Source organism: Vanessa atalanta, chromosome 18 (assembly GCF_905147765.1).
Source record: "Vanessa atalanta chromosome 18, ilVanAtal1.2, whole genome shotgun sequence".
NCBI lineage: Eukaryota > Metazoa > Arthropoda > Insecta > Lepidoptera > Nymphalidae > Vanessa > Vanessa atalanta.
Genome location: NC_061888.1, coordinates 5,220,857 through 5,235,623, shown reverse-complemented (window position 1 = coordinate 5,235,623; position 14,767 = coordinate 5,220,857). Strand labels below are relative to the sequence as shown.

Sequence of the window (14,767 nt, the reverse complement as noted above, 5' to 3'; positions counted from 1 at the left end):
GACAGTAATGTTGATGCATAAATAAATTCTTCATCGAGTCAAAATATTGTTATTTTTTATTATATGAAATACTGTCACTGGCAAAAAACAATTACAGCTGATAAATATCTCATCACATTTTTATTTCATTAAAATACAGATACAGATACACACTTGATACTATTCCATATTTTACTATAGTACCATTATTTGTATAGTTACTATTCACTTTACAAAAGCAGCTTGAAAAGGAAAAACGGAATCAAGAGAAACGTCTTAACAATATTATAAAAAAATGTAATATTATGTTGATCGTAACTTCTACCTAACCTAATTCAAACGTCAAATAATGTAATTAAAAAAATATATACAGACAATTACTTTCGTGAAATAAACCTTTACAAATATTTTTCTTTCTTAAGCTGCTACATACTAACATATCTTTTTACCGATTATCGTTATATATGTAATAATATGTTTTTGTAATATTATAGGGTGAGAGTAACGAGACACGTATAGCGGTTGCAAATCAGCGAGCGAATAAGCTACTCAAATCTTAAACAACACGTCTCTAATGTTGCACGTTAAATAATTTGACGAAATGATGTTGCCGTATTATAAAATTTCCCCTTCCATACAACAACGAATTCCGGCTGTTCGCAAACAATAATCAAATTATTTGTAATTATAATAGTCATATAGTAAAAGTTATTTAAATTATGGTTTTATTTTAAAAAACTTTATGGCAACATCTTTTTGCGCAATTTTTATTTTTAAGTTATAAACAAATATATAAATACATAACCGTTGTATATTCACGAAGACAAAATAAACTGTAATAAATCATTTTAATGCACTGGTGACACTAGTAATGTGACGTATTTACCTTGTTGGTTAGTAAAGTGTATCGAAAATATACTTTTATGTGAGTTAATGGTAAGAGATACGAGCCGGAATAATGTAACTCTGTCTTGCCATATGAGTTTTGTAGACGAACAAAATAAATATTTAATTTGCACGTATTTTTTACTTTAGGTAATGTGCCAAAATTCCTTTCTATTCACTATCGTCTGTAGACGTGTTTAAAATGACACCAATTTCAATGTACCTTGAGTATGTTATAAGAGTGAATTATAATACTTAATTATTTGCTAGAAACAATAACATTGTAAGGAAGTACCAATTTAGCTCAAATATAGAACAGATATTTTCGATAGAAAAAAAAATAGATATCCTCGGCAAAACTCGCTGATATTTTCTCGAACGGCATTTAAAATAATATCTTAGATTATAGACATTTGAATATCTAAAAATATAGTGAGATAACGTTTACTATTTTTAAGTTTGGAATGTAAAGATGGCGTTACATGTATGACATACAACTATTATTTTGTAATTAACCGTTAACCCGTATTAATATTTTTTAAATATAAATTGTTTATTACGAAATTATAATTTTCAGAAAGATGCTTTTTATTAATTTATAGATTAAGATTATGGTGCCTATAATACTTTTTGTAAGTTTAATTTTAATCTGTGCTATAGAATAATTTATATTTTATCTGTTCTCTTTGTCATATTGCTTCACAGTTGTAGTTTTATTTGAGGAACGGATTTGGCGCAGTTTTCATTTCAATCGGTGTTAACTAACATCTACAAAATTACTATAAAATATTAATATCTTGTAATTCTCGTAACTTACGTTGTAACCAGTTAATAAGCAGCGTTGTAATGTGATTACATTAATATGCAATAGTCTATTTAATAGTTGAATATTTAAAAATTTATTACTTAAAGTATATTGTTGTAAGTATGATTAAGGCGGTCGCTTGATTTTATTCACTGTCGCTATTTAACAAGTATTGCCATAACGAAATTATGTGTATAATTTAAAGTATTAAACGACACACCAATGTGTATGAGTAGACGCGAAGTAGCTTATTTATTTTGACATTATAATTTAGAGTTTAGCTCGAAATTTAATATATATAATCCTGACATTAATAAGTGAGAAAATACACAAATTCTTTTTATTATCAGATCTGTAGCAACCTTTTTTTAGCTTTAGGACGTGATAATAATTGTTGATTAAATTAAGAATTTTAATTTAGAAAAAAGGTTGAGCAATTTTTTTATGTTTAAAAGTGGCAGTGAACGAAACTGTGCATACCGCCTTATAAAGATGTACCGGCCTTAGGAATAATGATAGGAATGTTAAAAGGAATGGCTTGACTTATTATACTCATGTACAGGGGGCCACTGACCAAAGCCATGGTTTCAAACTATTTCCAACTCTATTAAAAAATTAAAGTTTTCAATATTTTGTAGAAATTTTGACACTTTAATGGTGGCCCTCTGTACGGGCGTTAGTTTTAAGAATTTTCAAAATTTTCTCTATTCTCTCTCGATCGTATTAGTTAAGTAGCGTGGGCCGATAACCGCACGTTTTGTCTAAGTACATATTCCAATAATAAAATATTTTAACTTTATCTTTATTAAAATATAGTATTGAGTTATTAAGATCAATTTAATCAATAGATGTGTATACCGCCTGCGCAAATATATTCATTTATATTCAGCCTAATATTATCTATTACAGTATATAGATAAATTATATCTATTTTCTTTAAGAATAGTATAGTTAGTATAAAATGTTAATTTCTAATTAAATTATTGATTTGTTAAAATTACCTATAAAACGCTGTATCATTTATAAGATTCCCCTTCCTTCATAATAAAAAAACCCGACTTCAAGAAAATATTTTAATAACACAAACATTTAAGCAAAGAGTTCTTATATAACAAATTTAAGTATAACTATGTGAAATAATAACTTCACAAATCTTGACCACTTCTATTCATCAAGTCCACCTTCCACGAAGAACATTTCTGTGTTCTTTCAAGTTTTTTGGTTTGAATCAGGCGACTGTAACAAAAATCATGTATGAAGTAAGTATAAATAAAATAAAATTAAAGTAAAGTATATTAATTGTAAGAACTAACCACCACACATTCTTTTATTTTATTTACAGCTCCTCATATCAAAATCAATATATACTTTATTTAAGTAGGCTTTTACAAGCACTTTAAAAATACAGTCAGGTTAGTTAAATACAATTATATGTAAATTATGTATGTTATGTCTCCTGCCTGGAAATCAACAAGCATTAACTCCACGCTTTTTTATCATCTATATAATCTTGTATCGAATATTTCTTTACCAGTGTATTTTTTACAAAATATTTTAATTTATGAAACGACAAAGTTAAAAATGTCTGCGGAATTTTATTATAGAAACAATTACCTTGCCTCAAGAATGATTTATTAACTTTGCGGAGTAGGAAACTTGGTGTTATAAGCTTATCCTTACTTCTTGTGCGCATACAATGAGTATCACAGATTTTTATCAAAGTGTTATAAATATATTGTGACGCAACATTGAGTATTCCTACTTTGTTAAAAACATCCCGTAGAAAGTCTCTAAGCTCCAAGATTATATATAGACCGGATTGCTCTCTTTTGTAAAATAAAAACAGATTCAATATCTGCAGCATTACCCTAAAGTAATGTGAAATATGACATAATACTGTGAAAATAACCAAAATATACTAGACGAATCGTATCAATATCAGTTTGTTGTCTAACTTTTCTAACCGCGTATGCTACGGAACTGAGTCTTCCTGTCAGGGACGATAAATAAGGACTCCACTGAAGTTTGGAATCCAATGCTATTCCTAAAATCACCGTAGTATCTACACCAAGACGGTCACCATTTAAAGATATATAATAATTTTGCTTTATAACATTGTGTAGGGTAAAAACTACACATATTGTTTTTTTAGTATTGAAAACTAAATTATTTACTGTAAACCAATCGTGTATCTGTGATAATGCATCGTTCAGATCATCATAGTCAGTTTTTTTTTATATATACTGGAAATAGAAAGGGACCCAAAATTGGTCCTTGTCAATTTTATTATTAGTCCGTTCGTGCTCGTGGAATGTTACCAGGCTAAATATACTTATTAGTGTTACAAAACAAGGCATAAACACGTTGACTGGACAAACTAATATGTCAAAATAGTTGCATATCATGTAATTACAATATCTTTCAGATAAAAAATAGATAAACAAAGAGAAGAATTGTAAGATTTAGAGTTCCAAATTCTGACCTAATATGGTCTTCAGTGATTATCGATAAATCTCAGAGAAAGGAGTCCTTTGCTCAATAGGTAGACATTCGACTGGTACTTTATTAATATACATATTTATTCGTTATGTTCTTAACTGTGAGGTAATATTCAGACAATATAACATTGCTTTCGTCGAAAAACGTTATCAATTTATTTAAAAAAAAATGATTAGCTATATAAATTAATATTGATTATGAGTAACTAAGGACCCGATACGCGACTGTGATCGAGTTATAACAGAGCCGTTTTATAGTATCTACCTACTAATACCTAAAACTATTTAAATAATAATAAATCAGATAATCAATCTTTATAGCAATTTACTGTATCAAATAAGCTGAAAATTATTATTTTTAGCAAAAAAGCAATACAATAAATCAATCTTTGTAAATAAATATATATACAAATGCTTTGCTTGACAACATTTGTTGTTCTAAATATATCATGTATTTCTGAAGATTTGAGATTTATAATCTCGTTGGAAATACGTGACGAGATCCATATAGCAGATTACATCTATAACGGAAGATAGAAAGTATTATCTGTAACGCCTACTCTTTGATATCTCCATTACTTGAGTTCGGTTACTAAACGATCACTTAACAATTGTTATTATCCATAATTTAAATTGATAATTTTACCATTTTCATTTCTATAGAATAATTAAGAATAAAGTTACAAGACAATTCTTGGCGGCATATCATACTGCTAGACAATCACAAAGGGTTATTTTGTACACATCTGATAGAAATTTATTAGAGCACGCGAATATTCTTTAGATTTAGGTCTATAATCTTTGATTAAATCCACATTTTCCTTCGACTGGATATTGTTCCGTATGAGGGATTTCGTGTTTTTTTTTCGTGTGTTTTTGTTTATGAATTTAATGTTTTACATACCTAATTCCACAACTGCTTCAAGAGAAACCATCAATGCAAAGCCAAGCACTGAACAGACAAACTGCATAAGTCCCGTTCGGTCTTGCCTCCAGACTTCAAAGAATACGACGTACACCAAAGTCCCACATGCCAGACCCTGGAAATTAATTGATAGTATATTAAATTATTAAACAAAATAAAATACTACTTATGAAAAACATTTCGATAGTGTTAAAATAAAAATGTGACGCATACTGGGATCAATTTTACTATTATAATGTTAATTTATGCAATCGAATTAAATCGTAATCGTTGCCCTTAAAACATTTTTAAATTCTACTAACACAACGATCCAGTTGAGGTTCCAGTGAATGCTTAATCGTTATAAAATCGTCCCCGTTCGTTCGAAGAATAGTCAAAGGCGAATCAGAATAGAATCGGGAACGTATCTTAACTTAGTACAATTAGCCCCTGTATCCTCTGGGTCAAACTTAAAAAATACATTCAAAATATTGAAGTAAATGGTCTGTTGCTTGTTTTATCAAAACCGATACTACCGTCATTGTTCATTTTAAACAAACAAATTTTTCAATAAAGTACTTTAATAGAGTTTTTTCGTCTAAATGGCGAGAAAAATGAAATCTCAGCTACCACTGTTTCTGAACTTACGTTCAATTCATAAGAGAGATACCGACAAGACATGCAAACAAATGTGAAAAGTTAATGTCAAGCGGAAATATGAATCGAATTATGAATTTCCTGATATTTATATGACAAAAAAATATGTATAAGAATCACGAAATAATATTCTTTGGATTAATTATCTTATATCGCAAATATCTGTGGCGTTTTCATGGAGATCGACATTATCTAAGATAAATCGATTGATTTTGATCATGAAGCATCAAACTTTCATATTTACATCATTAATAGGTACTTGTAGATAACGAATACGTGACTTTTCTTGTCGGCTCTCCGTTTCAACAAGAAGTGCTTAAATGACTTTCAAGTACGTTTCTAATGCTACTTATATAATTGCGGTTAACAATAAAATACTGTTGTTAGGACCATTAACTAGATGTTGCTTAGATACTTAATTAATTATTATTTAGATTAAGACACGCTTTTGAATTTAAGGGTATGTTTCCAATGGTGTTAAACTAGGTACATGAATAAACTATGATTGAAAGCAGCATTAAATAACATCAACATGCGATGGACTCAATAATTCCAAACTATCATTGTTGTATTTACAATTGTAATTAGTTTTATTATAATCCTATTGGAAAAACGTGGAAAATAATGGATTTAAAATGATCACTTTTTATATAGCCTCATTCTATATTATATTTTTTATGAATTTTAAAAGTGTAGTCATTTTTCTTCCAGTGTCATAATAGTCTGATTATTCTTCAAAAGAATTTTATCTAGGAATTTAAATGAAAAACTGAAAATAAATATTCCAAAGAAAACAATTTTTACCTGCAACACAACTGAATAAATCCCAGCTTCAGTAGCGCCAGCGCCACCAACCAACATAATCCCCACGCCGATTCCCAGCGCTGACACGAAAGAGAAGGTGAAGATGTAGACAATGGACAACCATCGCTTTGTACCAGCTGCTAATAGTTCAACACCGATACAAAAGGCGATGATGTACTTATGTGCAGACACTGCACCAAACATGTACCTAAAAATTTTGTTCGAATTTTAAAAATTTTAATTAAATAAGACTGAGCCTTTAGTTTTTTTGGTATGTTCTTAAATAGCGTATTTTCGATAGTGAAAAATAAATTATCAAATTTGATAAAAATTAAAATAAGTGTAGAAATATACTTAAATATTTAGTCATAAAAGCGCATTATTAATTTATTATATTAAAATTAAAAGGCGAAATTTATAGTCTGTATCACGTGCCCTAAAACACGAGCGGCCATGGTCAGATAGGCAAAACCTGTCATTTCAATATCATCTGGCACTATGATAAACAACTTTTCTGGAGTTTTAATGCTAGTATTTGTACATTACACTCCAGTGATAGCAATTGTAATTCATTATTTTCCTAAAAAAAACAAATATTTATAGCTGTTAACGTTAAATGAGTACTGGTCATACACGACTGTTGTTTTTAACAATCTGACATCATCAAAATAACTGACAGCGTTTTTGCGGAAATAAAGAAGGTTTAAAATTTTAATTATATAAATTTAATTTTATGGCAAGAAAGCGTGTTTATTTTGCTGATTTTTTTTCTGGCTTTTTATTAGGAAAAACCACATGTTGAAGTACTTTTTCAAACATAGTAGAATATTCTATTGGTGGTGTATTTATCGTTCCTCATATCACCAATGCCTCACTAACCTTGTGAGCTAAGATATTATGTCCCTTGTGCATATAGTTACACTGGCTCACTCATTAAAACACAACAATACTAACGCTTGCTGTTCGGCGGTAGAACATCAGATGAGTGGGACCGACGTTGTGTTAAGTAAACCTTATGTAAATGGAAATATATGATAATATGATCTGTTTTTATTTATTGTTTGATTTAATTACATCTAATTTTGGTCTGGATGTATTATACTTACATTAATGTATCTTTATTATTGTATTAATATTACACAAGAGCTTCCGCATAAGCGTACTCTTCATAAGTACTACGATAATCCCATAGACAATAGTTAAGTTTAAGCTAATAGAACATTTTGCAAACATAATTAAATGAAGACTTGTTTCTTACGTATTTTATTACTTAACCTTTGAAAAAGAATAATGTAATATTTTTTTTAGAATTTAGTAAAACTGAGAATAATTAGATGATCTAAATCAAACTTAACTAAAAATGTGTAATAGTATGCTTCTCGACGCCGTTGTTCGGACAATACAAATTCATTTTAATTTATTTTATTTTTAAATCGTACGTAAATGGTATTTTATGTATATTTCTTTGAGCAGCTTGCTAAGATAAATTAATAATTTTAGTTGTATACGTCAACATAAATAAACCATTTATCTCAAAAGTATTATGTAGTGTAGAATTACATTTATTTGAATTTCTTATACGTGTCGTCGTGTTGATTCAAGTGTTATTTGCGATTAAAAGCAATGAATAATGTGAACAACCGAGACGCGATGATAACAAAGTTTTTTTTGTATTTAAATTGATTGATTAAAAATACTACAGGTAATAAATGAAGTTTGATAAATGTGCAAAATATATTGCGAAAATAACAATTTTAAATACCTACGTAATGAAAGTCAAACACTGACTAACTGATTGACATACGACGCGCCACCCAAACCGGTGGGTTTCTGGGAGCATAAAATTTTGCGCGGGAGTTTTTCGTGGAGTTATGTGATCATTATTTTCTAACGTGACTTAACTTATTTTAAGAGTGTATTAGTAATTAACACGTCATTGTGGACACAATTAAATAGCATGCATATTGAACGAACACAACGAGCATAGTTATGTTTAAATGCTATATTAGGTAACCACCACACCACCACCACAACCACCAGCTTAATGTTCGAATTGTGGTAACCAAGGAAATAAGTATTTATTAATACACTTCATTTTTAAACAAATCCTGTTTTAAATTGACAAAGTAAATTAAAATTCTCGAACAAAGTAAATAAAATAGTTATAATGATAGATGTGACTCAAATAAACATACCACACATTTCTAGCAGATGATTCTAATCCAACAGCCAATCCTTCGAACAGCTCGTGTATAGACAAAGCTAAAACAATTAGGAGTCCTCTTAAGGCTGCTACAACTGTGTCATCAGACGTCACCGCGAGATGACTGTGCCCGTGATGATGCGCTGCAGCCTCCAGCTCCTTTATAGGCTTGTCTGAAGAAACACCGGCCTCTTCACTAGACCTTCGTATACTCAAAACACGTGTAAAACTAGTGTTTGCAGTCTTGTTCTCGCGACTATTAATGTACACGTGGACCAACTCCTCGACTAAATACATCATGAAGAACCCGCAGCACATGATCAGCGCAGCAAGGTAAATTGGCATTTCTGGTATTAGTCCGGATTCTATGAAAAGATAACATTAATAATATTTGTATTTTTTCACAGTAGTAGTTTTCAGACTGATAAATGGGCAATTTGATAACAAGTGGCGGTATCATGGACCGATAATTATATAGCCTATTAAGCTATTGGTTCTGAGTTCTAGCCCCAGATCGGGTTGGTATTATGTTATTGTGTTTCTCCGTCAAGAAAAACTCAGTAACCATCGAAATTTTATATTAGGCAGTGGTAAGATTATTTATCATGCCTCGAAGAGCACGTAAGTACGCACGAACTCCTAAGTTCCTGCGCTTCAACTTTTTCTTTTCTGTCTCATAGGATTATGAGAACCAAGTAATAGATAGTGCACCTTAATTTTCGCACACACCTGTGCACTATAATATTCTGCACAATTGACTATTAGGTATACGTTGAATATGGGCGCCGTAACTAAAATCGCCAGAAGGACATCATCACTGAAGAGAATGTAAACTTCCTACAATATTAGAGTCAAAATATTAACAATAATCTGTTACTGTTAAAGAACTTTCATCAGCTTTGCCATAATTATGAGTAGGTATATAATATATGTATATAATTACAAGTTTAAAATAATATAGATAATAAATCTATTTAAAACCTTTCCGCAAGTCACGCTTTTCGACTAAAAATAGTTTGTAATTTATTTATTTTTACGTTATTTGCATACCTATTTCGCTCAGACCTCTTGGATTTAGTAATCAATTCAGATGTCAATTCAAAATTGTAATTTATAGAGGATAGTACGTGAGTAATTCCCTGTGATAACTGAAATAACATGTCGTCCTGGACTTCCCGGGAGAGAAATTAGAGAATACAACAGGGAGCAATTGTTTTAAGTAGTCTAAGTATCAATAACCGACGGCGTAGTCCTGTGGGATCCCCTGCTTTATCGAATGCGTTATATTAATAAATGTACTAAGGAGCATATAGTCCATAGTTTAGTTGAACTTAATTGTTTAATTTCATAATAGCTAACTTATGGAGTAACAGTCTTTCTCCTTAGTTCAAATCGCGATAATTAGATATTTCGATGAGCCAATCATTATTATCTGTTCGTCTATATGTTTAATATTTATCTTATATTGCAAATGAAACAAACATTTTTGCTTATTTTATACTCTTTAACATATATTTATTTACTATAAACATCCTTCAAAAGTTAAAGTATCTAAAGTATTTCTCACCTTATCGTTATGTTAGGCAATCTGTCTCTATTAGTTTATCGAAAATACAAACAAAAAAAATCGTTAAAGATGTAATCTTATCAAAACATGTCAAATTTTGTATTATATGGATATTATTGGTCTCCAAACACAGTTTAGATCAGTTAACTTAGATCAGTAATGACGTATTTATAAGAAATAAAACCAAAAAACCGTGATGTCTCAAATTCGGATTAGATGGTTTAAGGATACGGTTCAGTTTTAATAGAATTTGCTTACAGTAACTAGAAATAACAATAATTATAAAGTAATATTTTTTTTCCGTACCTAAACATTTTATACTGTTTAACTTTTTTAAACGCTACATAATGAGCGTCTATTTATGTTGCCACCTTACATCACCCTTTAGATGCCCATTGGCTATAATTTTATTATCAAAACACAACTTAATATATTTATTTAATTGTAATTCCTTCGCACGTGACACTAATAATCAAAATAATCTGTGCGTTCTGGGCACAAAAAAAATGTATTTCCATCCTTATGAACTAAGTGTCCGGAAAATTCGGGTCCGAATTATCAAGTCAACATAATACGAGATGTTACTTTATGTACTTGAATACTATTTATTCACTAATAATAAATAGTATTCAAGTACATAAAGTAACATCTATGTATGTCTCACTTGGTTAAGGGTTCCGCTCCTTGAAAAAGCTTGGAATTAGTCTGAGCTGCTCGAGTGTAAATTATTGGATTCGAGTGTTAGATATTCATCCAAGCACGAGATAAATTATAAATTTAGTATACGGAAACTCATTTTTGTTTCGTTTCGTTGCTCGTACCGAATAACGTAGGAAGGACTTCAAACTTACGGTGACATACTTTTTCTGTATATGTATTGGAATACTTAATACTTTATATAATACTAAGAATCCCTTATAAATTCGTGTACACAGGCAACGAGCCAGTCGATGTAGGTGGTTGATATGATATTTGTAGTTTAAAACAATGATTTATGCGTCGGACACTACTTATTGCTATTTAACCCACGCTCGCGAATTAGCCGGTAACACGTTAGTTTGTATCATTCAATGAGCTATTTAAAACTAAGATTTACATTATAAACATTATCATTATCAACTTTTATGACATGTATTTGCTAATAGTACGTGTTTACCGACATATAAACATATTTACATATATACAATTCGCGATTTGATCCTGTCCTTACATTCGAATTTCATTGAACACTAAATATTTAAATATTAAAATATATGAGATTTTTTTAAAGTAGTTTATTTTTAATTTCAATAAAAACCTATATAAGTTAACAAAGCATTATGTCCCGAAATAAGACACTCATTAAATGTTTTTTTTTTAATTAAAAAAATCGCCTATATATTGTATTTCAATGTATATTATTGTTATCTATACTGATATATTAGGTATAGGTAAAGAGTTCGTCTGCTTATATGCTCCAAGTTCAGGAATGACCTAACGATTTCAAAAAAAAATGCGTTAACTTTATTGACAACGAAATTTACCTATAGAGTAATAAAACATCACTAAGGACATGTGTCCTAATACCTATAATGTATAGGTCATATTCGCATAGGTTATACTTCACTACTATATACTACGTAATAGGAGAACGTTCAATATACCAATTGACTGAATTTTTATGAGTTAGTAACTTTGTAGGTAGACGATTTATTAATAATAATTAAAATCCAAAATCTACTATTAAGTATTTTAAATTAATTTTTACTTTATGTGATAATATTAACCATTATATTGTGCTCCATAAATAGTAAAATTTAGTTTTAGGTATAATAAATACATTATCTATTTTGTATGTCATGTAACCCAATAGCGCTTGAAAAACTGACTCCTTCTTAGGAAAGCCATGGGCGCTCACTAGTTTGCCATGTGTTTACATTCTACACGTTACCTTTAAATGTCATAGTAAAGGTTATTGCCACTACCTCTCCTGTTTAGATGAAATTTATATTTATAGCGGATGAAAAAAATTACAATTTTAATGCTGAACCAATTTTAAATAAACGCCTGAACCAATTAAAAAAGTTTTCATAATTAGTATTTTGTTTATTTTAGTGTCCTATTAAAATGACCCTCCTCATATTTAAAGAATTAATACGTTTCAAACCCCCATGCTAGTAGACTTAACCAGATTAGAAATCTTTATGAAGACTTAAGTCTCCGCATTAGAAACAAAAAAAAAATCTCACCTTGTAACAGCTCTATATTTTCATCGACCTCCGGCAACAAGTGCATGAATGTAGTTGCGAAAAGAACCCCACCTCCAAAAGACAGAAGACCAATTACAAACTGATTCGATGCCCTCATATTATTTCCATCAGATTTCGTGAACCATCCGAATTTAAGCGATATAAGCATGGGAGAGAGGCCGAAAACCATCGATACGCTAAATAGGGAGACCATTGTTATTATTTTCGCTCTCAATGCGTTCTCCTCATCATCGTTGGTAAAATTTGTTATATTCATTGTTCCACTCATTATAACGTCAGTTTTAATTGAATAGAAGTTCCTGGCGGTATACGCGCACTGTTTGTATCCTCACCGTCTCCTCGCTCGACTGATTACTGAATATCCTACGCCCCAGTCGTAGGTGGACTGAGATAACGTTGTAAATGATAAAAATGACAGTGCCTGCTTGCTCTCAGACGCGATGATTATGTTCCGCTCCTGTCTAGTACACTAAGAAATATGATACTAAAACAATTGTATAGAGGTATATATACCTAAATACAATCGTTTTAAGTAATGATAACAACTTTTATGTAGTTTTCTCTGGCTTATATAAAACATTTTATTTCATCAGTACGTTTTTATAACAAATATATCCCCTAAATATTCTGATTACAATTCATCAAATAGCTATCATGTATATCTGTTAAAGGTGTATGTATTTAATTATGAAATTTAAAGGTATATTAGCCCATACATTCAGGGCCGGACCGTAAGTTTAGGGGGGCCTGGGCTAATACTACTTAGGGGCCCACCTAAGATATATCTGAACGTAGCGTAAAATTAAATTAATTGATTGGGTTTGATTAATTGCAGCACTCGCTGGACTGTAAACCACACGATCTGTTTAATTTAATAAAGTTATGCATTATTTCGCATTATCGCTTATTATTGACTTTGACTGGATTTAGATGGGGCCCCCTTCAATCCACGGGGCCCTGGGCTGAAGTCCAAAAAGCCATATGGTAGATCCGGAATCCTTAATTAAAGATAAAATAATACAAAGTAATATGACGTCACAAATTGGTCTTTCACTGATATTGAAGTTCGAATAGTATTCCAAGCCTTTATGCAAAACAATAACATCAATAAAACAGTATTAAAAACTTAACAATTATAATTTCTTATCACAATCTATCTTATTCGTCTAGTATGACGAGATTTAGATAAAGGTTCATTATCCTTTATAAAAAATATTGAGCATAAACTCACTTATATAAAACAATGTAAACGCTGTCACAGCGAGAAGAATTATCTAAAACATGGCAAAAATCGAGTACCGTTAGTAAGACTTTTGGTGAAGATTTGAATTTGATTCTCCGTTTTCACTAGTCTTCAACTACACTACACTGCACTAAGAAAAGAAAATGACTAATTCATACTTATTAAAAAGCTGTAAATATTGCATTGGAGTTATCAGTTTTATTACGGTTTTTTTCGCATCGCTCGATTTATTGATTTAAATATTGATGTCAATAGTAAGAGCGAATAATGAAAATTAAAAAAAAATAACCGTCAATGAATTATTTCAGGGTTCAATTGTTTGTCTGTTGTTTCTTGAGTAATATTTTCGACTTTCCACTGATAACTAACACAAGATTCAAATTTGATGATAATTTAATGATTATTAAAAAAAAATCCTTTAATGGATTTTAATTAAAGTTTTATAACTGTTGGCTTAGCTGCGGCTTTAATCTTTCAAACTTTCTCGTTAGAATAGCTAATAATTCCAAGGCGTAAGATTATTATTAAAATTACCTTATACGTAATACAATAAAAATCATAATTCTAGTTGTGGCCGTCTTGTGGCTTGCGGGTTCGAACGGTTTGAAGGGGCCTCGCCCCTCCAAAGTTGAGGTTAAAACTACTGGTTTTGGAAGCGATTTGAACACTTGATCAACAAAAAATACTCATTATTTTTTGTTGATCAAGTTAAAGTTTTGTTTATTAAGTTTTTCTATGAAACAGTGGTATTACTGAAAAAAGCAAGAAGAAAATGCGCTACCATAAAAGACCACCACAGAATTTCAAATAAAATGATCTTTAGCTGATCTATAAAAAGTATACAGAACCATATAACTATCCTATAATAAATAAACCACCATAACGGTCTTTATATAAAATGTAAGTTCAAAACAGCGAAAAATCAATAATCGATACGGACCTAATCGATAAGTCAAGTGCGTGCAATCCGATC

The 14,767-nt window shown here is 30.3% G+C and overlaps 2 protein-coding genes across 7 annotated transcripts in view; one reads left to right on the top strand and one right to left on the bottom strand.

Annotated features, from left to right (window-relative positions):
- The window catches only part of LOC125070786 (synaptosomal-associated protein 25-like), a 28,572-nt gene extending 25,940 nt beyond the window's left edge, over positions 1-2,632 (top strand). The window contains exon 8 of one of the 2 annotated variants that reach the window (XM_047680755.1): positions 474-2,632. In XM_047680755.1, coding sequence (XP_047536711.1) covers positions 474-539 — 66 coding nt within the window. In that variant the 3' untranslated portion in view covers positions 540-2,632. The remainder of the gene's footprint in view (positions 1-473) is intronic. The other variant, XM_047680754.1, reaches the window with a different exon arrangement.
- A 96-nt stretch (positions 2,633-2,728) lies between these two features.
- Positions 2,729-13,949, bottom strand: LOC125070784 (zinc transporter ZIP1-like). 5 transcript variants are annotated; one of them, XM_047680749.1, is made up of 6 exons: positions 13,851-13,949; positions 12,531-13,020; positions 8,728-9,100; positions 6,533-6,740; positions 5,072-5,207; positions 2,729-2,905 (listed from the first exon to the last, which is right to left on the bottom strand). In XM_047680749.1, the coding sequence occupies exons 2-6, from the start codon at positions 12,817-12,819 to the stop codon at positions 2,898-2,900; spliced, it is 1,014 nt and encodes a 337-aa protein (XP_047536705.1). In that variant the 5' UTR covers positions 12,820-13,020; positions 13,851-13,949; the 3' UTR covers positions 2,729-2,897. The 5 variants fall into 5 exon arrangements, with proteins under 5 accessions (XP_047536705.1, XP_047536707.1, XP_047536708.1 ...); XM_047680751.1 differs by having other exon boundaries at positions 12,531-13,012; XM_047680752.1 differs by having other exon boundaries at positions 12,531-12,936.
- Positions 13,950-14,767: the final 818 nt, after the last annotated feature.